The sequence below is a fragment of the Lissotriton vulgaris genome, chromosome 3_2, assembly GCF_964263255.1.
Source record: "Lissotriton vulgaris chromosome 3_2, aLisVul1.2, whole genome shotgun sequence".
Lineage (NCBI taxonomy): Eukaryota > Metazoa > Chordata > Amphibia > Caudata > Salamandridae > Lissotriton > Lissotriton vulgaris.
Genome location: NC_141690.1, coordinates 139,452,903 through 139,480,855, shown reverse-complemented (window position 1 = coordinate 139,480,855; position 27,953 = coordinate 139,452,903). Strand labels below are relative to the sequence as shown.

Genomic DNA, 27,953 nt, shown 5'->3' with positions numbered 1-27,953 from the left:
GCGAACTGTAAAAGGGGTATTTTGGGAAAATCTCTCGTCTACGTATGACATTTTGCTTTCGGAGGCTGACTGGCCCCCACCTTTTGTTCTCGCAGCTCCGCGAGGGGAGGAGGTAATCCTGCCCAGTTTCGCGCACACTGTGCCGAGAGTGGAAGCGCTGCATTTTGCAGAAGAGTGGGCTCTGGCGCTTGCGCCGGCTGTGTACCGTAATCAGTGTGGCTGGGATAAATTGTCACCAAGCCACGAGATTCCTTTACGGTCTCAGCCACAGCCTCAACCTCAATATCCCATACGGCGTGAAGCCAAAGCTTCAGTTGCGGCTATCCTTGAACAATTGGAATATCAAGGTGTAATTGAAACGTGTGTGTCACCGATGCATAACCCCCTTTTTACTGTGAACAAGCCGGACGGCTCATATCGTTTGGTTTTGGATTATAGGCATTTGAACTCGCATTGCCGTAACTGCGCAGTACAGAATACTCATGGCTCTGCGTTAGTGAATAGTCTTGAGCGTAAACGGTTTAAAACCACACTTGACATTTCCAATGGTTTTTATGCCCATAGACTAGACGGTCTAAGTTCCCAATGGACCAGTTTTACATGCGGCGGTGTGCAAAAAATGTTTCGGCGACTCCCAATGGGCTACAAGAACAGTCCTGGAGTATTTTCCGCACGCATTGTCTCTCTTCTGGAGAGCTTCGACCCAGTTGCTTGTTCGTATGTGGATGACATTTATCTCACAGACGACGATCTTTGGGAGCATCTGTGTCGAGTAAATAGCATAATTTGTAACTTTGCTGACATAGGTTACAAGTTTAACTTTGCAAAATCGCACATTGCAGAGTACACAGTGTTGTTTCTAGGTTACGAGCTTAACAACGAAGGGAAGGGTTTAGCACCCCACTTCCTGGAGAAATGCGCACAGTTGCGTTCTCCTACAACACTGAAAAAATTACAATCTCTTCTGGGCTTTTTAAATTTCGGGAGAACTTACATTCCGGAATATGCCCAGCGTATCAAGCCTTTGTATGCTTTGATACAACCATCTTTTTCCAAATCATGCTGGCTGCCTGAGCATTCAGCCATTTTACAGTCTTTGCAGGCTGATTTGCTCGCTTCTGAATACTTACAGACTCGTGATAACCAAACCAACCTAGTGATAAGAATTATCCCTGGGGCGGTGGGTTTCACGTACCTGACTTTTAATGAGGGAGATACAGTACCTATTGCTTACAAGTCACACTTGTACACTTCGGCTGAATTGCGTTTTCCACTGTGGAGAAAGTTTTAACGGCTGTGCAGATGACGATTCTTAAGGAACGTGCCCTGTCACAAGGAAAGCGCATGTTGGTTGTTACCCCGTGTCCTGCCTTAGAGGCAGTTACGAAGGCCAGTGTACCTAATTCCAAAGCTTTGTACCCTCGGTGGATTCAATGGGCTGCATCCTTGACGTCACAAGATATCACGTTTATTTTTGACGCCACTTTACGGTCGCAGGAATATTTACAGTATGAATTTGTTCATCCTGCTCCTTTAGCAATGCGGCCGTTGGAGGATTTCCATTGCATCATTTACACTGATGGTTCGGCGCAGGTTGCGCATGGCTCGAAACATGCCTACGTTTCAGCTTGCGCCATTGTGGTCGGTGCCATGGTGAACGATGAGTTCAAGTCCAGTGTCGTGCACAGGCAGACGCTTGGGGACTGCACCGCACAATTGGCAGAGCTTCGTGCTCTGATGCTTGCATTGGAGTACGCAGATCCTGGTGTGACAACTTTGATCGTAAGTGATTCCTACTACTGTGTCCAGTCTTACAATGAGAACTTATTCTTTTGGATTCAAAATGAATTTCATGACTCCAAAGGTAGCACAATAAAACATAAAATGATCTGGGTCCGAGTGGCGGAACTTAAAGAAAAGTTGCCACTCGTGTTTGTGATTCATACTCTCGGTCATCAGCGCGTGGGGGTTCACGCTGTTGGCAATTCGCTTGCTGATGAAGCAGCGAAGTCAGCGGTATCAAAATACTTAGTTGCAGCAGTCACGAGGTCCAAAAGCAAAATAGATGATGACATCTTGGCAGCAGTTGCTGCAACGGAGAAGGGAAGTAAATATCCTGCGGGGTTCCCTTCTAAATACACATACCACTTAAGTCCCGATAAGGATCCTTATGTGAAAATCCCTGATGTTGGCGAACGTCTGGTTCCCAACTCGGATCGCAGGGCTGCTTTGATTGCAGCGGCTCATGAAGGTGTGGCGTCTGCGCATGCGGGCGTCTCAGCCACTGTAACTCAGCTACAACAAAGATTCTGGTGGCGGGGACTGTACAAACAGACGCGCGATTATGTTCTTCAATGTGACATTTGCCAGCAGATTAAGCCTTCAACTGCTGCGCGTCCGCCTCAGACAAGGTTGTATATCTCGAATAAACCGCTTGGATGCGTTTATTTGGATCACTGCGGTCCATTGTCTTCTGATACTGCATACAAGTACATCTTAGTAGCAGTAGATTCATGCACACGCTTTGTGTGGGTATGGCCACATCGGAGCGCTGATTCACGTACTGTCATTAAGGATTTGCGAGTCTTTGTGGGAATTTTTGCCTGTGGGGCCTTCCATTCGGATCAGGGTCCGGCTTTTGCCTCTAAGGCGTATAAGGATGCTATGGTTTCGATGGGGGTCCAAGTCAAGTTTTCGAGTCCCTAAAAACCTGAGGGTAATAGTGTAGTTGAACGAATGAACCGCGACTTAAAGCAATCTTTGACAGCTCGAGTTATAGGCACTGGCAGAAACTGGTTAGCCCACCTCATGGGCGTGCAGCGTGCGCTTAATAATCTCCCTAGAAGGTCTATGGGTGGGCGGACCCCATACGAAATGCTCTTTGGTATCAAGATGTATGTCCCTGACCTCGATGGGCTAGACTGCAAGGCCCAGGCCACGGCCTTTGACGTAGATGAGCATTGCAATGTTTTACAGAATCTACAAAAGACCAGAGACAGTCTTGCAAAGGAACATTTGCCCTCCACATCGGATGATGCGCTGCAGATCCCGGTAGTTGGCTGGCTACCCCAAGTTGGAGAACTGGTTCGAGAGAAGATCGATAACAAGAAAGAGTTTGGTCCCTCATATCGAGCACCGGTTCGAGTTCTTGGAGTGAAGGGCACAAGAACAGTCATTTTACCACCACTTCCAGGTAGTAAGGAAAACAGATTTATTTCTATTGACAATGTCAAGACACACAGGGTGGCCGATTCTTCATAGCATGACACCGGCTGTATCCTGTCCTTCCATGGTGAGGCACTCTGTGCTAGCAATAACATCTGGTGCAGAACAGGAGGTGTCCCTCGAGATGCCTGCCATATCCAGTCCTTTATTAGATACTATTCCTGTTACTAACATTGATGAGCTGAACTACACTTATCCTGCTGATTTATCGATGCCTGATTTACAGACCCGTTTGGCAGACCAATCCAGATTCTCTTTTGACTCTGTTTCGGAACTTTCAAAGAAACCCTCAAATATTTCAAAATATGCCAAGTTATTTAAAAAACATTTTTTGATTCCCCCATGGACATACATTTGGTTGATCCTATTTTCATTTTACCTTTTTATGTCAATTGGTTTTGTGTTTTATTTTTTCTGCCTGATCGATGGTCACTACGTTAAAGAAAGAACAGGAATTCAGTACCTAAATGGAACATTGGCCCCTCTTTCCTCTTCACATTCAGCGCACAGACTGAAATGAAACTTAAATACAGTCAACATTACTGCTTGGCCTGTCCTTGATGGGATTGTGTGGGATGCGGTTAGGTTTCAGATACATGGGCCCACTGAAGTGATTAATGTTCCAAATGTGCTTAGAGTAAACATGGGAGATGTGATTAAACAAAATATACGTTCTGATGATTGGGATATTCAGGCCGTAGAAGCATTATTTTCTGATTTGAAGTATTATGCTGCCTTCGATGCTGAGGATCTGTATTCAGATTCTACTAATTATGGTGATTTGTTTTGTTTTCAACACTATGGTAATCATTTTTTACATAAGACAAATTCCAGGAGGGTTGCTGTAAATTATACACAATGGGAACATTGCCCTGCTCCATTAGGTGGCAGCTCCAATACGTTTCTGAAAAAATACACTTATTTCACAGACTTTAGTCAATCTAATCCCGAGTCATTTTATTTTAAAATGACACAAAAGTCCATGTCCAAAGTTAGACTTACCAATACAAAATTGCTGTATTCGAAGTCCTTTCTAGACAGGTTGGCTGTAGATGGCTACGAGTTTTGGAAAGGAACAATTGACCTTAAATCGGTTTGGGGTACCAAAGATTGGCAGGTACAAGGCACTGAGGCTTTGCACCGTGCATGTCTCGTCCCGAATCACATGTTGTTTTTAAATTCATCCATTTTCCAAACAACATGCTTTGGATTGGCTACTTCTAAAAAATTAAATACACCGACCATCCCAAATTTAGAGGAATATTCAGGTTGGGGTAATTTTACTGATTTGTCCATTCATGAGTTACAAGCTCTTTTGCACAATTCATCCTTTAACATTTCCGGTCTGGATTCCAAGGGTTGGCTGGTATGGCAGAAGAGTGCTGATTCTTGCCAACGCCGTTTTCTGGGTTTGGCTAAAGGGTTCACAGAAGTCAGACCCGATCCCCGTTTTGAAGGAGACTATAATGTCACAACTTATTCTATGGGGAAGCTGTGTCAAAATTGGTTACAACATTCCACATTAGCTGCAGTTAAACTACATCTGTCTCTATTAAATGATAATGTGGATTTGAACGATTTTATAAAAGGCCCAGCTAAAGGTAGATCTAAACGATGGCTGTATGCGATTTACAATGAAATTTGGAAAGTTTCACAAATTGAGGCTGCTAAACGCCTGAGAGCTATTGATCAAGCAAATTTAGAAAAGGTGCTTGCAGTTGTCGATAACAGTATTAACACGCTTTCTTCCCGAATTTACACGTTGAACAATATTGTGTCTTCTGTTGTGGACATTGTACATGATGAAGTGTTCGTGTTATATCATGGTCAAAATCAATTGCGTTCTGTGATGCAGTTTGCTTGGACACTACAGACTCTTAAGTCCGGTCGAGTGCCTTGGAATTTTATGAACGTTTCATCACTATTTGCCCCATTTAATTTGACTGAAAAACAGCGCATGCTATCAATGAGAGATGCAACATTTTCTATGTTACACATTGAAAAATTAGAACCCTTGCCCTTTTCTGTGGCTGAGGTGACTGCCGCTACATGGCTTATCCATGGTGTTATCACCTTACCTTTTGCTTTGTATACATTTACAAATTGTATGAAATATATAGCCATTGGGCGATATGAACCATTAGGCAGTGCTTTCCTCCAAGAGACATGGTCTTTACCATACACTTACAGATGCCTAAAAGAAGGAAATGAAGTGAATCTGAATGGTGAAGAATGTACACAGTCGCCTGACCGCTCACTAATATGCAGACACATCCAGTTGCATGGTTCTTGTAATCAGGACAAACCTAATTTGGCCTGTGTTTTGAAAGGGACACTAGTTCCTGCAATAGTTCCCACGTTCACTTTATTGTCCAACGGTAGTTATTTACTTTTGAATAACGAACTTTGTTGTGGGTTACAGGCCGGTATCGCTTATGTGGTTACCGTTTCAGAGAGGGTGGTTTGCTGCAAGAATGAGTTATATCCACCCACGCATGGGAATTCAGATGTTTTAATTTGGCCAAGAATACCAACCTTGAAAGCTGAGTTCAATGGTTTGAGCCGGATAAGAGCACTATTGTCTCAACAGCAGGTGGCCCTGAGCTCTGCCCGCGAAACTTATGTCCTTCACATAGCAAACACACGCACAGAGGTGCAAGCGCTTTTAAGTACTGATTTGCCGTTTCATTTCTGCGAGCTGGTTCATCAAATCTTCAATGCCTCCTCCACAACAAGTCTGGCTCATTTTTTTAAAATGGTTAGCAGTGGTCTCATGACTACATTTGAAAAAGTATTTGGTATTATCCCTGCGTTTTTTCATTCTATTTTCGCTAGCCTGTTTGGCGGATTTCCTGTTTTGCTGGCTTTGGCTGCAGGCGTTCTGGTGATATTTTACTTTATAAAACATGGATGCCCATCCTGCGCAAGGAAACGCTCAGCCCCTACTGATGCAGTTTCGCAACCGGATGCTTGATTACTATGGCTCCTTGCCGCTTGCGACTTTAAGCACGGCTTTTGGATTATCGTTCAGATTTTCCTATTTCACATGTGTCCAGCCCGTGTTTCATTGCCTGATCTGTGATTTCGACTGGGCCATTGATTTGTGTCTCTGTTTACCGACTTCTCCTGACGTCCATTTTGATCAGCTGATGAACCCCGAAGTGGCTCACGAGTTGGTCTGTTCTGGCGAAAGGGTTATGGCTGTGGCAGCGATGCATGGACTAATGGGTCAGTGGGACATATTCGCAGCGGCGCATGACTTTCTGGCACATAGCGTTCTCGAGAACCCACTGAGTTGTCCTCTGATGTTGCTAGTGGAATCGGTGTTGGAGGAGCACGTATGATCTTTCCCATTGCTTAATTGGATGGCTGAACTGTTTTCGGATGATGACAGTGATTTCATGTTGGAAGCTGTAGCTACCTATTTTGCATATTCATTCAACCCATGAGTGACTTTGAAGACTTTCATTATTATGGCACGTGACTTTTTAGTAATTCTGAATGGTGCCTTTTTTCAATTCGAACATTCGATTTTCATATGTTCTGGGCCTATGAACTGAGAGTAGGCCTTAAGTTCGACTTTTATATTTTGTGTGGCCACTATAGGCATTCATACATATTTTTGTTTTTAAATTTTACATACATTTAATTACATTTAGCTTGGCTCAAATATCATTGAACTCTGCTTTCATGTTTTACCTTTCATATGGTATTAGCTTGTGTTTTCTCCTTTTTAAACCGTCCTCGGATCATTGGGGGGGTGTCATATGGTTACTACGTTTCTATATATTGTGTTAAGTTAGCATGAGCTTATTAAATGTTAAAACGCAATATTTTCTTCCAGCTTGAGTTTGCACACAACACCTAATTGTTATTGTAGCTTTCAACCTAGACGAAAGATGTGATTTATTTGAGAATAATATGGTATTGAGCCAGTATCAGTCGTGCTTGGTACACTTGGTACAACTGTCTGTACACCGAGAACTGCACACTCTAAGAATAACCTAACACAAGGTTGCTGAAGGCCTGATCCTCGCACCACGTTAGACATAACACAAATAATGTTGCTGCCAACATTGGGCTCTACGCGAGTTTAAGATACAGTTACAGGGAATGAATCAACACACTTGATGCTTTGCATGCTGAGAGCTGGTAGCTGTTGATGTGATCTCCTTCTACTGAGAATTAGAGGTATGGGTCCGCTCTGCTAAAACCCAGATGAGACCTTCTTAGATATAATATAATATGCTAATTAGGGTGCGCGAATTATAGGTGATACAGAATTCTATAGATTTTTGCATTATAACATGCTATCACCTTTTGCTTACTATGGATTAGTGACTAGGCTGCTGACTCTGATTTTTATAATATGTATGTTGGTATTATACAAGATACTGCGTTTGAGAATGCTGCATTGAAAAATAAACATTTCAAACTTGCACGTGTATTCTTTGCCTCCCAGTTTCGGTTTGGAATGATTATCTAACGAAAGAGTGTTCATGTGTTCCACGATACCTGAGGTACTTTAAGTTCATGTTCTGGATTGTCTAAGTCATTGGTAAGTTATTACTACCGATGAGACACTGTAGCTAGCTTGGTAAGGGGATTTCTGAAACAAAGGTGAGTTTTGGATCATCCTAACTCACCCAGGTTCTAGATCTCTGTGCACAGTTCTGTGGGAGAACGGAAACCCTGCTACACAGGTAAATCACACCTCCACCAGGAGGAAGAGTATCTGTATGTAGAATTAAGGTGGGATCTGTGAAGTTAAATTGCCTCTTATACCAGTGCCTGTAACTTTAATATGAAACAGAAAGGGGTAAGGCAATTCAAAATGGCCACGCGATGTAAGCTCACTCATTTTTCACCCGTTTTTTTGATTAAAAACGATGAATTCTTGTCAGAAAATCACCGCAAATATGGTCGCAGACCTAATAAAGCTGCCACTTACCTGATGAGGAGGTTTGGTGCTCTTACTGTAGATGGTGGTGGTGCTGCCAGCTTCTTGGTTCCTGCTCCCTGCTCTCCAAAGAGGTATTGCCTGGACTGTCTGTCAGGGGGGTGGAGAGTGCTTCAGGAAAGGGCCTGGCTTGGGCTTAGCCACACCCACAGCCCTGTTTAGCTGCTGCACCAGTTTTTCATTGAAGAATACTTCACTTTCTCTTTATTTTTCTTCTGACTTTCACATATAAATCATTTTAGTTCAAAATACGCCAATTTTTCTCCTTCTAAAATGGAAAAAAAACATCCTGCTAATAATAAAAGAAGACAGCAGGTTTCACCTCCTCCATTGAAATCTAAAGTGGTAGAGTCTTCTGAGCCTTCATTGTCTTTAATTCTAGAAGAAATCCAAGCACTTCGTGCTAATACAGAGACAATTGCGGCAGTAGTAAAGAATGTACGAAAGGAATTGGCTAGCTTATCTATGAAAATCTCTGATAACTCTATCAAGATACAAGATAATAAAGCCAAAATAGATGCTTTTACACCATTAATATCGAAAATAGCTCCTATGAATACCCATCTTTTGGATATGGAAAATCGTCACAGGCAATATAACCTTCGCATTTTTAACTTACCGGAAGAAGTTGAGGGGTCTAATTGCCGGTTATATTTGGAAACTTGATTCCTGGTCTTTTAAATATTACATTTCCAGAGAAATTTGAGGTTGAAAAGCACACAGAATTCCCTTTCATCGCAATCCTCAACATTCCACACCAAGACAAATGATATTTAAAGTATTTCATCACCATCATTTGGTATTGATCAGGAAAGCTGCAAGAGAAATTCCATCATTGATGGTCAATGGCTCAAAAATCTTTATTCACCAAGACTTTGCCAAAGAAACTGTGGCAATACGCAAGGAGTTATCTGACCTCCGTCCGCAGCTGCAAAGTTTGGGTTTCAAATATGGCCTTTTTGATCCATCCATGATGCGCATATGGAAAGACAAATGTTTTAAAATACTTTCATCGTCCAGAGTAGCTCAGTCATTTTCTTGATCTTCAACTGCAGCAGTCAATGGATACCCATGATCCTACTACTTGAAGTGGATTTTTGCTGACCATTTTTTACGCTATTTCCTCAATTTTTGGGCTCCAGCGTTTTTGGCCATGCTTGTAACGTGTGTGTGCGTTTCACTTTTCATATTTATGTTTGTTATTGCTTTGTTTGTTGTTTGTCAGTTCTTCTGTATTCTTCCCTCTCATTTACCTTTTTTATTTTCTTGAGCTACTCACAGTTTCTTCTGTATTCTTTCTCCCATTATCCTCTTCGTCCCTTTTTCTTTCTTTTTATTCCATTATGGCTGACATTAAAGTTATTTCGTTAAATGTTTGCGTCATCCAGTCAAGCGTACTAAGATTTTGGATTATTTAGGCAGTTCCAAAGCCGATTTTTGTTTTTTAAAAGAAACTCATGTTGATAATAAAATATTAGGCTATATGAAAAAAAGTGGGTTTATGGTATTGTTTCTTCTCCTGCTAATGGTAAGAAAAATGGTGTAGCAATATTAATTGCAAAGAAGTCGCATTGTCAAATTCTGAATAAATTTACTGATGCAGATGGTAGATACTTAATTGTCAAAGTTAAAGTTTATGATTCTATTATTCACTTATTAAATGTTTATGGGCCCACTGCAGATGACCCTGCTTTTTGGTCCAATCTTGCAACAAAGGTTCTAAAACTTTGGAATGTTCCTTTAATTATGGCTGGTGACTTTAGCGTAATTTCTGACCCTTTATTGGATAGGTTATCTCTAACAAAATTTCATCCCTCTAAGGTTTATTTTGCTTTTAAAATGTTTCTTCAAACTAATAAGTTAGTCGATATTTGGCATATTCATTTCCCTACAGAAAATAATTTTGCTGTCTTTTCTAACCCTCACAATTCTCATTCTAGACTTGATTATATTTTAGTTTCAAGACAACTCATTACCTCTATTAAAACAACTAAGATGGGAAATATTGATGTCTCCGGTCATGCTATGATTTCTAGCATTTTAAATCTTAATATAACTTTTCCTAAACAATCTAGATGGAGAATGAATTCTGGTTTAGCATTAAATGAACGTAACAAACCAAAACTATTAACTGCCATTTATGATTATTTTCAATTAAATCCTGAAGGTTCTACTTCTTTAGTTAATCGATGGGATGCTTTTAAAGCTTATATTAGGGGTGTTACTATTTCTATTATGGCCCATGAAAACAAAACTTTTAATGCCAATATTAAACATTTAGAAAAACTAATAGCGAAATATGAACACCTTTTTATTACGTCCAATGATTCGAAATATAGAGACAAATTGCAAAAGTTAAGGTATGAGTTTAATACTATTCTCAGTAAAAGAGCGGGTGTCCAACTTACTAAAGCAAAGGCCAAGTTCAGTTTTAATGCAAATAAATGTGGAAGACTTTTAGCAAATTACCTTCATATTTAAAAAGCTAAATCCCAAATCACTTCTATTCATAATCCTACTGGTAAAATTGCCTTATCCCATAAAGATATTGTTATTGAATTTTTGGATTTTTATTCTAAATTATATGATAAACCTGATTTTAATGATGATTCTTTGGTGGACTCCTTCCTATCTTCATGTGATCTACCTAAGATTTCTCAAACAGATAAACTTGGATTAGATGTACCCATTACTAAGGACAAAATTCACTCTACTATTAAATCCCTTAAACTAAACAAATCTCCAGGTCCTGATGGTCTACCGGCAGAGTTTTATAAAGAATTTCAATCCCAACTCTCACCTTTTTTGCTTCAACTTTTTACGTTATTTGCTTCATCAGGAAATACGGCTGGTTCTTTTACAGAAGCGTTAAATATTGTTCTTCCTAAACCAGATAAGGACCCTACTCGTGTTTCTAATTATCGTCCCATTTCTTTGATAAATCAAGATTGTAAATTGTATGCTAAAATTTTGGCCACACGTCTATCCCCTATATTAGATTCTATTATTCATCCTGATCAGTCAGGGTTTATGAAAAATAGATATTCAGCTAATAATACAAGAACTCTACTTCATGTTATTGAACAAAGTCGGACTCTAGTTCATCCTTCTGGTGTCATGGCCCTGGATGCTGAAAAAGCGTTTGACAAACTTCATTGGCAATTTTTATTTCATACTATAACGTCTTTTAATTTTGGCTGATTCTTTTATCCGTATGATTTGAGCTTTATATTTTGCCCCTACTGCTCGCCTATTTATTGATGGTCAAGTTTCTAATCAATTCTCCCTTTATAGAGGTAAACATCAAGGATGTCCTTTTTCTCCATTTCTCTTTTTATTAGTAATTGAAGCTTTTCTTGCCTCTATTAGGAAATGTGAAACTATCACAGGAATTAAGGTTAGAGATATTACTATAAAAACATTGGATTATGGGGATGATGTGCTTTTGTTCATCAATGATCCAATTTCCTCTTTTCCTTCCTTAATGGACATAATTGCTAAGTACTCAATGGTATCTAGATATACATTGAATACTAATAAAACAGATTTTTCCCCTTTAAATGTTTATTGTACTCATGATATGATTCCCATGAGAGACATCATTTGGCAGACAAATAAATTAAAATATCTAGGTATTTTATTCTCTTCATCTTTAAAATCAACCTTAACTTTTAATAGTGATGTTGTTCTAAATTATATTAAAGATAAAACATCTTAATGGTCTTTACTACATCTTTCATGGTGGGGAAGGATGGAATCTATTAAAATGAATGTTGCTCCTAAAATATGTTATACTCTTGCCATGATCCCCATTCAATTTCCGTTAAAGTTTTATAAGGATATTGATAAACTTCTCTCTAAATTTCTTTGGAATGGTAAAGCACAACGTATTAGTTACAAAAAATTGAAAATGTCTAAATGTAATGCTGGCTTTGGTGTTCCAGATTTTCTTCTTTATCATAAAGCGTTTATTTTGAAACAAAGTGCTATTTGGTTTAATCACTCCTGTCCATATAATCCTCCTACCTGGTTTCATATTGAAAAATTCATTATCAATCCTTTTCCACTTCCCACTTTATAAACAATGTCTAACAAATTTTTCATAAATCCCTTATCCTAAAGTCTACCAAAATGATTTTCAATGATATCAATTCAATTTTTGAACATTCCATGTCTAATACTGTTGAATTTTCTCCATGGTATAGCAGTGTTATTAAACTGAATACAAATGTTAATTTTTGGTCTTCTTGGTTTAAGGCTGGTATTTTGTATCTTAAAGATGTTTAGTCTAACAATACTTATCTTTCATTTCAATTGTTGCAAACAAAGTTTGGTTTACCAGATTCTGATCTTCCAAAGTATGTATATTTATGTAATTAAATTTTGGATTTTTTTCCCAAGCTACCATCTGCTATTCAATCTGATTTATCTGTTTATATTAACTCTGTATCTTCAAATGTTCATGGTGTTTCTATTTTCTTTAAAAAATTGTCCAATAATTAAAGCACTAATATAAATTTGATTGCATCGTTTTGGAATAATGAATTATCACTTTCATTATCTATTGATGTGTGGGAAAATATATGGATTTCTTGTATTTCTGGATGGTTACCTGTTTCACTTTTTCAGACTAATTCCTATATTTTACTTAATTGCTTATGGTCTCCATCACGATTATTTCATGCTAAACGTCTTCAATCTAAGATATGTTGGCATTGCAATTTACACGCTGGATCTCTACAACATATGCTTTTTTCTTGTTCTTTCTTATCCAAATTTTGGACAGAAGTATGGGACATTATTAAGAACATTTTTCATCTTCAAGAAGACATAGCGTGTAAAATATTAATTTGCAAGTCGGTAATGTTGTCCCAAGATTTAAGTACTCTTGAATGTAAACTGTTTAACTTCTTGATTTCTGCTGCTCTAAAATCAATTACTTATTGTTGGAAAGATGTCTCAAAGTTATCAGTTCATGCGTGGTGGTCCTGGGTTATTTTTACAAGAAGAGGTGCACAGTTATCCTTGTCTGGGGTTTGTCAAAATTCTATATCTTATCATCTATTTTGGTCGCCTATTGATATATATTTATTGAATCAATATTGTCCTTATTGTTCCCGCTTTTATTAGTTTATTATTCTATTATACTACATTTTGACATTGTATAGTAGCTCTATTTATTGAGCTATTATATTGCTATATATTGCTATTATAGTTTTCCTCTCCTTCCTTTCCCTTTTTCAATTTGTTTTGTTATGATTTATCAATTATTGTATCTTACATATTGGTATTTTACAAGACCTTTGCAATGTTACATTTTTTCTGTATGTCTTGTTTATTGTTTATTATGTTTCTGATGATAAAATTTCAATGAAATATTTTGAACTAAAAATTTTTTTTTAAAAACTGAGATGTTATTAGGATCCACTACTAATCCTTCACATACTATGATGACGGTCTACACGTCATTTCAGCTATTGGTGCCCTCTTGGGTCCAGTTGCCTTTTGTCAGGAATTTATAAGATCAGATCTCTTCTTCGCTGGAAAGTACATTCACTTATGGATCTTCTTTACTGACATTTGTTGCCTATACCCTGGGGAAACAAGGAGATCAAATGCAAGAAACATAATATGAACAATATTTCACAGGTAGTCATCTTAGTGTTTGCCCAATGAACAGTCCACCTTTTGTGTACTCACTCTCAATAGGTGCCAATTATAAGTGAGGGTCGTCATTAGTGATTAAACCTTATCTTATGAGTATGTAGCATATCAAGCAATCACATAGTGGAGAGACTACAATCTGTGTTATTTACCTGAGTATTTGCAGATTCTACGTCAAGGCATAGGACTGCATGAGGTATTACTGTAAAACTAATCATGTCATGTCAATGATAGGCGCAAGGTGATACTATCATACTGGCTCCTTTTTGTTATGTTGCATATGAATGTATGGAAACTTGCATTGATAAATCCTTCATAGTAACATATGAGCTACTTCACAGTGAAAAGTTAGGTACAGTGGCTTAATTTTGGTCATCTATGCGTAACCATCTTCATTGTAGTGATAGTGTCACATACTGGAGGATGTGTTAGCATCACTTCACAAAATATAACAAAAAAGTTGCTCAACTATTGCAGTAAGGGTGGCATTCATCAAATCAAATCAATCTGAATTTGCATAGCAAGGCTAATTACCCATGAGGGTATCCAGGAGTGCATAATTTGTTGCTATCTTTTTTAGCTGTCTACTAGGACATTAGACCACATTAAAATTAGTTATGTGCAGTATTACAATTGAGCAACTACATTGCTGTGCAGTTTTAAAATGTTTCCGTTCAGAGTGAGCAAAGGCTGAGAAATGCCCTATAGGTTGTGGGTTGGGGAAGGCGATCTCGCAAGTATTCACTGAAAATTATGAAGCAAAATAAAGGTAAAAGTAAACCAGGGCTTTGTTACCAGATTTAAATTAAAGATCAGGAATTATAATTATTTGATTAAACAGAGAGTCCTCACATGACCACATAAGCCTCACTTACTTGTCAAGGGAATAGCCCTGGTAGCACCACCTAATGCGGCATCCCCTTCCTACATATTAACATCAACTGCCCTTCGTCTGGTTTTTAAGGACGAGTGTACACTTCTAATTAGCCTTAGCCTGACAGAGAGCAGGGCATCCAGACTAGGAGATAGACATGAGTTGAAAAGGTAGTAATGTACCTGCAATTTTCTTCCAATTCCAGCTATTGATATCCTTTGTTCAGATCAAGGCGTGAAAAGACTTTGGCACCATTCAACTAAGTAATCATATTTGCAATGTGCGGACCTGGGTGCCATTTTCTTTTGATTGCCTTGTTTGCTTGACACATATCAACCCCTGTTAAAACAAATTTGTGCAGACCCTCCGCTGTCCTTTTAAGGTACCACCACCATCGACGACACACATGGCGTTGGATCAAAAGACCGCTCAATGATATCATGTTTTAGGCTCAATGGCTTTTTCAGCAGCCTTTTGTAGATGAAATGCAATTCAACAATGTTATAGAGCAACAGGACAAATGTCTTCATTAATGTGGAGCTGCACTTTCATAGTCTTAAGTTTTCCTAATCCATAAAACAATGACGGAAACTGATTCACTATCTCGTCGTGATGAGCATTGATATTGCAATTTACAGAAATTAGTCCCATTTCAGCAGCAGTGCTTAAGCTGAGCAAACATGTGCTTGATGAAGTGAAGTAAAAGACATGGATTGGGGCTTGTATCTTCATCTTTTTCTGTTTCATAGTTGCCATAAATGAACCTTGATGCTGTAATGGCATCGAGGCTGCCAATGTGAATACTTTTTGGATGGTGTGAGATGGTGCACTGGAGACAGTTTATGGTACTTTTTGGCTGGCATGATATTTATCGATGCACCACTGTCTTATGATAAATCGTATATAGCAGCCATTAACCTTAAATTTTATTTTGGGACAATGTCCAAATACATTTTGTGAGTTTACTTGTCGATCCTTTTGTGACTGGTACTCTTCCTTGCAAGAAACCAAATCTACATACACACGTATTTCGGTAGTCAGCATTGAAATCACACACCCATCTTCTTCACTGTCGCTTGATAGTGACATTGAAGAACGTCTCAACAAAAAATTAGATGGCAACCAGCCTCTTTCAGTTTCTACTTGCCTCAACTGCTGATGCTGTTTACTTCGGTGGGAATGGATGCAATGCTTCTGGAATTTTCTAGCAGCCATTTTGTCTTCATGACAGGATCCACTGTCAGCCATTTGTCTTCACAATGTGACACAGTCATTTTTTCTATCACTTTGCAAACTGTTACAAAATAGTTTTTTTTCCCGTATCCTTTACATATCCGCCCAATGGTGGGAAATTTACCTTCATGTGGAAAGGTAAATCCACATCAAAAACACAGCTTCTTTTTCTTCAGCGACATCACTTCGCAGCCTTCTAACTTGTGTTTTTTCTTGTTTTTCTTAGTCAACACCAATTCACTCTGGGCTTCTACAGCCTACGTGTCAGCAGCTTGTTTTTTATTTATTTATTTGTGATATTTATAGAGCGCTAACTGTTACCTGAAGGTGTCCTGGCACTGTGTGAAGTCCTGCAGGAGCACTAAAGTGGTAAGAGTATAATTGAGACTTAATTAATAAAAAGGCAATTTTTATTGCCTTCCTGAAGGCCAGTATATTGGTCATGCATCTGAGGTGTAGTGGGAGACCATTCCATGCCTTGGCTACAGTGGCTATAAAGCTTCGGCCACCCCAATTGGCATTTTTTCGCAAAGGGCACCACCACCCGTTTTGCATCTGATGACCGCAGTGATCTTTTTGGTACATACCAATAAAATTGCTGTTTTAAGTAGTCTGGCCCAGCCCCATGAAGAGCTTTAAAAACCAAACATAAGGCTTTATACTCAGTGCACTTCTTGACTGGGAGCAAATAAAGTTTTTGATCTCAGGCGAGATTAGGCGAATTTAGGTGTATCAGTGAGAAAGCTGGCAGCAGAGTTCTGCAGGATCTGCAACTTGTTCATAAGCCATTCCTTAATATTAAGATATAGACTGTTACAATATTCCAGTCTGGACATTGTTAAGGCGGTGATGACTGTTGATTGTCTTTGGGCAGCAGTGGCATTATTTTCCTACAGGATCTTAGGATATACAATGTGATGACGCCACTGTGTTCACTTGATCCCTAAAGCTAAGTTTATTATCAATCCACACTCCCAGATTCTCCACCTTTCTGCTAAGAGTGGGAAGAGGACCCAGTGCATCCGGTCAACAGTCAAGGGTCCAGAAGGTGGGTTTGTTGCCGAACAACACCACCTCCATTTTACCAGAGTTGAGCTTTAGGCAATTTTGAGCTATCCAGATCCCCACAGCATTCATACAGTCCTGGAGCTCGGACACTCTTCAGCACTGGCCGCCATGAGCAAACGTTCCATACTGAGCATTTCTCTCAGCATTCGTGTCTGAATAAATCAGACAGGCAACCTTCTATGACTCTGAGACAAATGGTTTCTTCACCATTGAATTCATTGAAGTTAAAATGTTTGGTGAGCATTTCAAGTCTTTCAACAAATCCATCTATCGTTTCACCATCTCTTTGTCTTTCCTGATTGAAGCTGTACTTTTCATAGTCAACGTTCGGTATATTGGATTAAACTTGATGGTCAATGCCACTTTAACCTCCTGGTAAGATACTCTTTCCACCTGTAGTATCTTCCTTATCTTCTATATAACTCACTATCAGGTTGAAGTTCTTATCTGTTCAAGGAAGGGAGAGCCGGTGGTGAGACTAAATGGCAACCTGGGTACCAGCACTGATTCATAGGACGCCAAAGAGCAGGGAGCTCTGTGAGCAGCAGCAGTCAGATGGTAGATAATCAACGACAAAGCCTAGAATGCACATTTGCACAGTCTTACCTGAAAATGAATGAATGGCAAGGGAAAAAAACAAGTAAGGTTGTGAGACAAATGGTCAGATGGGCAAACTGTACGGGAAGTGATAGCCAGTTCAACTACAAAGCTTTTCCAGGCAAGGAGACATGAGTACATTGTGGTTAAATATGCTCTCCCATTACAGACCCAGCAGTAAAATCCCAAGATATCATGTTCCCACACCTGCAACAGTTAGCAGTCAAGTTGTTTCCAGATGCAATTTCCCAGTGTTCCTGTGTTACCCTTCCATTCCATGTCTAAATTGGGTGAATTATGTGGGAAGTGATGCTGTGATAAGGATGGTTCTGGTAAGTCCTAGCACCCTTAATTGTTAAAGTGACTGAAATCTTGACAGTTTTACAGAATCAAAATACGTATTGTAAGAAATTGTGTTACTTGCTCAGCAGGATAGAACCCCACTCAAGTAGCAACCACAATTTTTGTCAAGGTGAGGTCACAAGCAAACCCCAAATTAACCTATGCTAACCTTCTAGTAGCTTGGCTCAAAAGCAGTCAATCTTAACTTAGAGGCAATGTTCAACGCATCCATGCAGTACTTACAAAACAGTAATACAGTAAAAGACAGCACAAGAAAAATCTCACACCAATTTAGAAAAATGGAGTCAAGTGTATTAAAAAATGTAAGACCAAGACTACAAGAATCCAATCAGTAGAACTGTAGCTATGCAGTTTTAATGATTTAAGTGAAAATAGTGCCAAAAAGACCAAAGCGCCACTCACAGCTATCTGCTCGCGCGAAACTGGGTGAAAGTCACAAGTTCAGGCCGACCACGATGGAGTGCCGGATGTAAACAGGTACCAGATGAGCTCTACTGAAAGAGTTACCTTCACAGTCCAGCACACAGAGTTCTATTCGAAGTGGAAGGGGCCACGAGGAACAGGGAGATGTTGTGGATGGCCATCGAAGAAGCACAAAGAGCAGTTTGGGTGTCACAGGCCTGGCTGGAGCTTCATGTTGTGGCTGGAGCTTCGCGTTGGTATTCCATGTGAACTATTGATGCAGTAGCACAAAGTGTCGCTTTCCCACTGCCGACATTGTTAGCAGTCGCGCGAAGAGTCAGGTTCACCGGAATTGTTGGGCAGTCTGGGCGGCAAGATCTTGGTAAAAACTGGCCTATTCCTGGAAGCCCAGCAACTTTAAGGGAGCTCGAATGAGGCCACACCATGGGTCCAGGTCTTGAGTGGCACAATTGCATGTGTCTAGCGCACTTCAGTGGGTGGCACTATGGGTGCTGCAGTACCACTTTATTTGGGACTTAATTGTAAAATAAATGTACCCATTGGGTATAAACCAATTCTACCATGTTTAAAGGAAAGCACACAAGCACTTTAGCATTGGTTAGCAGTGGCAAAGTGCACAGAGTCCTAAGACCAACAAGATCAGCAAAAATAGGAGGTGTGAAGGCACAATGTTTGGGGGGAGTAAGGCTGACAGGTCTAACAGTTATCTTTGTCCGATGTGCATTCTGAGTGATCATTAAAATCATTCACAAAGTTGACAGATTTCACACAGTGGGAAGTAGATCATAATATCATCTGCATAGATAATCAAGCACTTTTTGTGATTTTCCTCTTTGCTCTGTGTTGATACAGGCACTTTACACTTCAAATGGTTTTACCACTAGATGAGAGAGATGTATTGAGTTAGAATATAATTCTTCCCAACATATATATTCACCATTAATGATAATCAGTACCCTACTTCCAGGCAAAAATGCATCGAATAAGTAGTTTTTCAACCAAGCCATAATTAGGACCTTGCATAAGAGAAGTCTTGCTAACTCATATTGTTATTTTATTTTGTCTGTTAATGCATATGGCTCATATTATTTGTTACCAGATATTATTTTCCTCATGCCCTTTATATGATTGTGGATGTGTTTTGGAATCATATTTGCAGTACTCTAGAATATGTTTTTGCATTAACCTTCATGTGAGCAGGAAAACTGGACTATAATTAACACAGTCAGACTTTTCATTTGGGTGAAGGTGTGGTACAATTAAAAAATATATATGCGGATTGTTTTAATCTTCTGATCTACATAATATTATTAAATAGCATTGCTTAGTATACATGACATGGATGCCTTTGAACTTGTATGATGCAATTGTTCTGTGGGCCCATTAACAACCCGCAACTACTTTTAATTCTTCTTCTTGCATTTGTTTTCCCAGAGAACATATATCTTCTGTACTCATTGACAGCAAAGATATTACATAAATATACATTTAAGAACACTTTCTGTAGCTTAAGAAATATGTACTGTCTTCATTTATTTTATATTTTGATTTCATGATTGCAAGTCTTAATATTCTTTTTTTTCTTGTCATAGGAATTATTGTTCAGCCTTTTCCCTAGTTTTTCAATTCTTTAAAAATATAATAAATGCAGACTACTTAGGCATAATTTAAACGTTCCATCCAAAAAGTTGGGTTATCTATTTATTCCAAAAATGGTGAAGTTGAAAAAAATGATGGTCCTCTTCACAAATTGCATTTTGTAATTTGTTTAGTAGTACTAGTCACATACTACAAAATTCTAGTCACATACCTTGTCTGTGTGGAGTCCTCAGTCTACTGCATCAAACAGAAAATGGCTTGCAGGAAGTGTAATTCTGCCATTTTGTGGTCATTCTGAGCCACCCTCTAATCACCACAACACCATTGATGGAGCAAGGTTTCAAGCGTACAGAAACTTGCTTAAACTCAGCCCTCTTGAAATAACCTGTAACTAATTAATCAACATGTTTTGTCTTACTAATACTTGCATTGCACAACATTTGTAGTAAGAAGGGGAAGCTTGCCTATGTGCTTTCATTAACAGTAACTTGAGTGTCTTAAAATGGCAGTCTAAAACACGGGAGCCTTTCTGCGAATGCGTCTGCCACATCTACGTGGTATGACGCATCTTTCGCTTTTGGTGGTAATCTCTCGCAGCTGCGCATTAGTGCCAAGATGGTCGCTTCATGCTTTGCATACTAATGCACATACTCCTGCTCGAACTAAAACTTGTGTGTTCTGCTTAACTATTAATGCTATAGTTAAAATTAAGTAATGGGGTTAGAGTAGATATAAGTGGTATACAGTGCATTCATTTATTTTGATATTATAATGTGTCTCTCTTTGATTTCTTAAATAGCTCGTATTTGGGCCTGAAGGGTGACATGAACCGCCATATTGAATCCACTCTGCGCATTTGCAAAGAACTTTGAGAGACCTCGAGCAGCAGCATTGAACTGCTGCCAGTGACTGTCTTTTCTGCGACGGACCTGGGAACCCTTACCCATAACCTGGGAAAGGAAGACAATTTGCAACTTTATTAAACTTTGTATATTACATTGAAATATTATTGTGGGTGGAATAAAAGTGCATGGGAAAGTAAATTATGGGCGGAAACATTGATCCATTACATTGAATGAACATGAACTCATCCTGGTATGGCGTGATGACCTCTCCCTGTCTTTCTGACCAATCAAATGAAGGGAACACATAGAATCTGCAAGATTTAGGGGGTGGTATACACTCTGAAATGGTATAACTAAGGTAGGCTTAGTTAGTTAGATTGTCCAACTTATCACAGACCTGTCACTGACCCAACGTGTGCTGAAAGAGAATCGAGAGTGGAGTGCTGGCCAGGCACTCTGACAGAAGAATCGGGAGTTTGCTGGAGAAGAGTCGGGGTCCGAAAGTAGCCGTAGAGAGGGATGCAAGGCCGGCGTTGCACTAGTGAAGGTTACCTGTCCTGATCTGCACCTGTCCTGTCCTGTTGGCACCTGATTAGGCGGGAGCCCTTTTCTTTGCCCCAGCCGTGGCCAGGGTTGGTCCTCACACCATTCTAGGTAAATATAATCCATGCGGTATGTCCATGTGCTATTTCCCTTTCTCACCCTTCCCAGGTACCAATGTCTAAAGGTGTTACTTCAAATTCTTGCAATCTTTTTTGTTTTATTAATTATTTTCTTACTTGTAAAATTTCTTGTCACACTATTGTGGCCTCTGACTCATCAAAATTTGTATAGATAAAGTGTTTAAAACGTCTCCCGAGTCTGTGGTTATTTTCTAGTAAGGTTATGTTATGTTATGTTAAATTTAGCTTATAAAGCGCACGTACGCCCGTAGGCTTCATGGCGCTGTAGGAAGTTTTCAGAGCATAACACAACAACAGGAGGACAACTTAGAACGTCTAAGGATAGGCTTCTCTAAAAAGCCAGGTCTTAAAGGCTAGTCTAAAGGCTAGAATATCCTCGTGTGACCTTAAAGAAGCTGGCAAGGAGTTCCAGAGGGAGGCAGCAAGAAAATGAAAGGAGCTGCCGCCCTGACGTTGCTTCCTAACAACCGGCACCGTGAGCAAGTTTTTGTGACCAGAACGGAGGCTGCGGGAGGGGGTGTATCTGGCAAGCAGGTTGATGATAAATTTGGGGCCTTTGCTTTGTAATGCCCTAAAGATAATGCAGCCGATTTTAAAAGCCGCCCTCTGGGCTACCGGCAGCCAATGCAGGTCTGCCAGGCCTGGCCTGATGGACTGCCATTTAGGAAGCCCACAGATCAGCCTGGCCGCCTGATTTTGAACCAGCTGCAGCCTCTTGAGCTGCCCGGCTGGAAGGCCCAAATATAAACTATTTGAGTAGTCCAGCCTAGACAGCACAAGGGCGATGGTCACCTGTATCAGGGCCGAATGGGTTAGGAAATGGGCAATCTTTCTAATCTTGCGCAGCTGAAAAAAGCAAGCGGAAACAACTGACCCTACCTGACTTTTCAGGGAGAGGTCTTCACTAAAGGTGAAGGTAAATTTGTAAAATTGCTGCCTAGTACGCTAACTCCCTAAGATCCATAGGACTTAGAGCACAGGTGACAAGGGTTTGGTAAGTCATGGTGTACAGGTATAAGTACTAAAGTGAATAAAATTCTAATAGGCAGTAAGTAGAAGCAGGATTACCAGTTCAATGTGTGAATGTCTATGGGCCCAGGTGAGTACTACTAACTGAGCTGGTAATCCCGCGCCATCACCATCCTCCTCCATCCTGCTGCTCCTTGCCATAACATAAGGCCCAACATGGCTAAAGGAATTGATGAGAAAGTCCCCCATTCACTCTCAGGAATTTGTGAGGGGATCGTCCAAAGTACCCTTGCTTTATGGGAATCCAGAGACCCAGTTGAGTCACGCACCATGGGCCCAAATCTGGTGCAATATAGCTACAAATTGCTGTGCAGTATGTGTCCACACCTGCAGACAAAGGGTCTGCCCCTTGCACTGGGAGGACCTTTATAACTGAATAAAGGGCCAGGACATTATGTGCTTGTCCTCCAAGCCACATACTTGGCACCTCCACATGCCATTGGGCCTCTAATGCATGAGGACAGGCTGTGTGTGGGCTTCTTATTTATTACCTTGAACTTCACAAAATAAACGCTGTACTTATCTCCACTTGGCTCCTGAATTCTCTACGTAACTTCCTTTCATGTGTTCATTCTGAGCTACCCTTAGATGCTGAATATAGCCTGTATTATTTGTGTTATATAAAAGGACTGACTATTTACAATTACTAAAATGAATGTATAATTGTAGTTTGGATTGACTAATCACCTGACCGTAGCATTATAAAAATTATTTAGCATTCAAAATGATGTGACATCTTAACCACCATATATTTGTTTCACATTACATTACCACTACACACAATTATTTATCATGTTTTCAAAGAAGTTACACAAAAATCAACAATAAAACATAACCCTTTAGATGCTTTGTTGCCTTCCACAAATACACTCTAATCTCAGATAGTCAATGTGTGGAAGATGCAGCAAAATATCTTTTTTTTAACTTTAAGCATAGAATTGTACAATAAAATAAACTTTTAGCTCTCTTTCACCTCATATGAATGGCTCTTTTCCTTCTTCTGAATGTAATTTCTGCCTATTTAGTGGGACACCAATATTTGTACCAAAGCATAGGATGCGTATAAGACTGTTAAATACTACACAATGTCAGGTTTTCTATTGAGGGATATATTATTCCTTTTAACTGAAGTTATGCTGATATGCACATTCCCTTTCAGAGGGCCAGGCTATCCGAGGTTCATCACAGCAGGACGAAGATTCTCAACCGCGAGATGGGCATAACCACTTAACATCCCCAGCGGGGAGGTGGATGCCAAGATCTGTAACAAAGGACTTTGGAAGAAGGCTGAAGAAGCAACAGGGGATGTGAACACCACTAGCCAGAAGGAGGTACATCTTGGCATTCCTCCTGCCTTGAACAACAACCGGGGCCCACACTCAGCTCCTCATGAACTCTACATGATCCCATTTCATCAGGGTCTGCAGCTGCACCCCTTGCACTGGTATCATCTACTCCTCATAGTACCCACCCAGAAGAACACTAACAGTGAACGGACACTTCAGCCAACACCACACCACCCTTTTCTGCAGGTGCTATCAAGAAGGTCCTGAGGCCAGTAGGAGGGGTTCAGAAAGTAATATTTGGGATATCCTGGAATGGAGAGGTCTAGATATGCTGAGTGGCAGTCACTGAACTTTCTGTAGCCTAATCTGCTCCTCGATAGCAGGTTGTATTTAACGTCTCCCCCCAAACATGTCCCACCTCCTTTTGTCTTGTGTTATAGAGTGTGGCTCGTATTAGCTGTGGAGCTCTGTGCAGCTCAGCCCCGGGCCCGATTAAATGTTTGCCATGTGGAGTCTCTATGACATCATGGGTTCTGGGTAGCTTGAAATGTGCCAAGGCAGTTGTTGGTAATGCCCGGCTTGGGATGTACACAGGGGGTTTCTCATAATGGAGTAAAAGAACTTGGTCAATAAGTATACTGTGTATAGTGAACTTACTACATTTCTTTGGTGACGACTTGGTAGGGCACTAGCCCGACCATCAGGAGAACCCCAGAAGAACCCAGCAGAGACTGCCTCATTTGCCATGCCGATACTGTGCCTTGTTGCTTGTAAAGCTTATGATCAGCTGCTAGGACTTCATCACAGTTGGCTGCGCTGTGCCCTGTTTGGTGAACCGACCTTGCGCAGAGCTCTGTTTTACTTGACCTGTGCGCATGTAAAGGGGCAGGTCCGTTAATTAAAATAGTAGTCGGGTCCACGCTGCAAAAGCAACATTCCCACGCAATAAGCACAGTGATTTCAGGACTGCTCTTAAAGCCGTGCTCCTAAAGATTTGAGCCCACTGCACCGAGCTCTGTACCGAGCAGCCAATCTCCTGAGCAACCAACCTCTCCCAGCCTCTTTGCAGCATGAAGAACAAACTATTCAGACAATTACTTACAGAGACTTCACTGGCCGTCCCCACACTGCTCTGCTCATTTTCAACATTTTAACTACATCAGTTACATTTCCAGAGCTTTGCCAGATCAAGTAGTTTCCGGAGCTCTGCAGCACTTGTTAGTTCTTCACAACCAAATTTCATGAAAGCAAGAATGAGCTTTGTATTCTGGAGCAAGGCCCCAGGCAAGGGGAGTCTCTGGTTTTATTTTGGATTGAGTGGCCCCCAGCATCACGTCCATGTCCCCTGCTGAGTGCCAGCAATGCCTTACTGGTGAATGCTCTAGCTGTCCCCTTGGGGTCCAGAGTAGAGAAATCCGGGTGGTGCTGTAGAGCAGCGTGATAGGTAGCTGTGACGCCTGGACTGATCCCCCATCGCTGAGCTCTCTAGGGCGGGCACGCAGGCAAGATAGGCCCGAGGCGCAGGGGCGATCGCAGAGATGTAAGCACCTGGCAGGGCCCCCGATATGTGTGAAACATTGAGGCATGCTTGAGCGGCGGTGAGCTGGGTCAATTGTGAGCGGTGATGTCCCGTGGAGTGCAACCCCAGTTGTTTCAGAGCGAGGGCTATCTCTGGCGATGCCCTCGAGGCCCCTGTTCGCAGTGGACGTGAGGCGGGCGGGGTTACCGGGGCCCAGCACACCCGACTCTGGTGGTCGCAAAGAGTCAGGCGGATAGCGATAACCCCTCAGGAACTAGAAAAAAGGAACCTACATATCCGAAGCCAGCAGGTGAGTGTGCACATCATCACCCCAACATACTTTCCCTTTGAGGACAAAACGGCCCTGGGACCTCATTAAAACGACGACTAAAGATAAAAAAGACCTTTCAGTCCAAGACCTTCTCATGAAGTCAGCAAGGGACTCCCAAGGCAACGGACCAGTCACGACTGGGGATGGCTCAGAAGGTGCGGTCACAAGAGAGATCCTGAAATCACTATTTGCCTTCCAACAGGAAGACATCATCAAGACGGACCTGCAGATAGACCTCCGGGAGGTCAGACGTGATGTGGATGCAGTAGGGGGAGAGAGTAGCCACGCTGGAGAAGTCGTCGACAGCTAGGGACGAAGAACTCACCACACTCCAGCAAGAAATCATAAGGCTGCGAGATCAACATCTGGACCTCCAGTCACACTCCGAAGACTTGGAGAACAGGTCGCGGTGGAACAATGTGCAAATTTGTGCTGTCCCCACAGAAGCCGACGGTGAGGACTATGTCCAGGCGCTCTTCTGGGCAGTTTTGAATGCAGCGGTGGATTCCACAGTCAAGATAGATCAGTGTCATCGTGTGGCCACTCCCCGTCCACCTAATCACCCTCCTATAGACATTCTGGTGTGTGCATGACTTTAAGGTGAAAGAGGAGAGCCTCAGCGTGGCCCGCTCCTGTAAACCCCTACACCTCTGGAAGCACACACCGCAGCTCTTCCAAGACTTGGCATCTAGCACCGTTCAAAAGAGAAGAGACTTCCGCCCCATGACTACTCACCTCCGATCGATGGGTATATCATACTCCTGGGGGAACCCGTTCTGCATCATCTTCTGCTTTGAGGGGAAACTTCAGCAACTGGGCTCCTTGAGTGAGGCCTTTAAGCTGCTGAAATTGGATCCCGACGACTTGAATGCCCAGTCTGCTGCCTCGGGGTCAGAGACACCCAAGCCCCCCAGACGCGGCCCACGGTCCAGCCTCAAATTATATCATATTTGCCCTGACCCTGCCATGATGATCAAGGAGTGCTCTGCAGTTCTCCAGACCCTCACGGGTTCAGAAGGAGACTCCTTGGACTCTTATGACTGAGGGTAACAAATGTGTGGGTTTGTTTTCTCATGAATGGGTCTACGGGAGCAGGGAGATCTCTCACCACTGATTGATACAGTCCCTTACTCTCTGGGCAGCCCCCATTTCTCTCTGGTCCTCTCCCGAGATGGCCTCTGTGTGCTTCCCTTTGCTGATGTTTTATTGTGTTTTGGTATGTTTCTATGATTGTTGGGTAGGGTGGGTTCCCTCTCTGGTGAGCTTTTTAAAAGCGGTCCTCCGATTGTCTGTCTTGTTTCCCGGGCTCCATAGCATAGGATAAATAGGCCCATGGTTTTCTCAAGCCTGATGGAGGTTAAGAAAATTAGCTATCATGTCTGCGGCCTTTACAACCCTGCAAAGCGAAAGGCAGTGCTCTCCCGACTAGAGCATTCAGAGGGGGACATATGTTTACTTCAAGAAACACACCTGCTCCCTAAGGATACCTACCGGATGCAATCAAGGGTGTTTACCCTGCAGTTCTGGTCCCTGTGGAAGAGTAAAAAAGGTGGGTTGGCCATTCTATTCTCCAGACGCTTTAGAAGTTCCAAAGGATGTTCTATAGCAGAGATCAAGCAGCGCCTCTTACCTCTGAGACTGCAAATTGACACCTCCAGTCTCACAATAGTCTCAATCTATTCCCCAAATGAGCACCAGGAGAAGTTCTTGACCGAGGCCTTGTCCGAGATTCTCCACACACAGTCTCCGTGGTCGTGGTGAGAGGTGATCGAGGTCTGGGGGCCAGGGCCTTGTCTGGGTCAGGCAGGGAATGGCCAGCAAAATGTGGGATCAGGGATGTTTGGTGCGACCTACACCTCAACGACAGGGATTAAACATACTACTCAGCAGCCCATAAGTCTTACGCTCGTTTGGACCACTTTCTCGTCACCCAGGCAGTGTGGGTGTGCTCTCAGGCCTCGACCATCGAAGCCTGGTCTCTCTCTGATTATGTGCACATAACGCTGACTCTGCACTTGCCTCCCTCAACACATTCCTCACCACACTGGTGCCTGAAGGACTCCCTGTTGCTATCCCACAGGTAGTCGATGACCTACGGCGTACATTGAAAGAGTACATTGCACTTAACGACAATGGTTCCACTGCTCTGGCCTCTGTTTGGGAGGATCTAAAGTTGGTTTCGAGAGGGACCTTGATTGCTAAAGCAGATTGCGACAATAAAACCCAAAAGGCCAAAAGAGAAGATCTGGAATCA

At 41.4% G+C, this 27,953-nt stretch overlaps 1 protein-coding gene across 1 annotated transcript in view; it reads right to left on the bottom strand.

Moving 5' to 3' along the window:
• Positions 1–26,064, bottom strand: part of LOC147725428 (uncharacterized) — a 114,638-nt gene extending 88,574 nt beyond the window's left edge. Inside the window, exon 1 of the mRNA XM_086964450.1 lies at positions 26,025–26,064. Coding sequence (XP_086820576.1) covers positions 26,025–26,064 — 40 coding nt within the window. The remainder of the gene's footprint in view (positions 1–26,024) is intronic.
• Between the last annotated feature and the right edge of the window lie 1,889 nt (positions 26,065–27,953).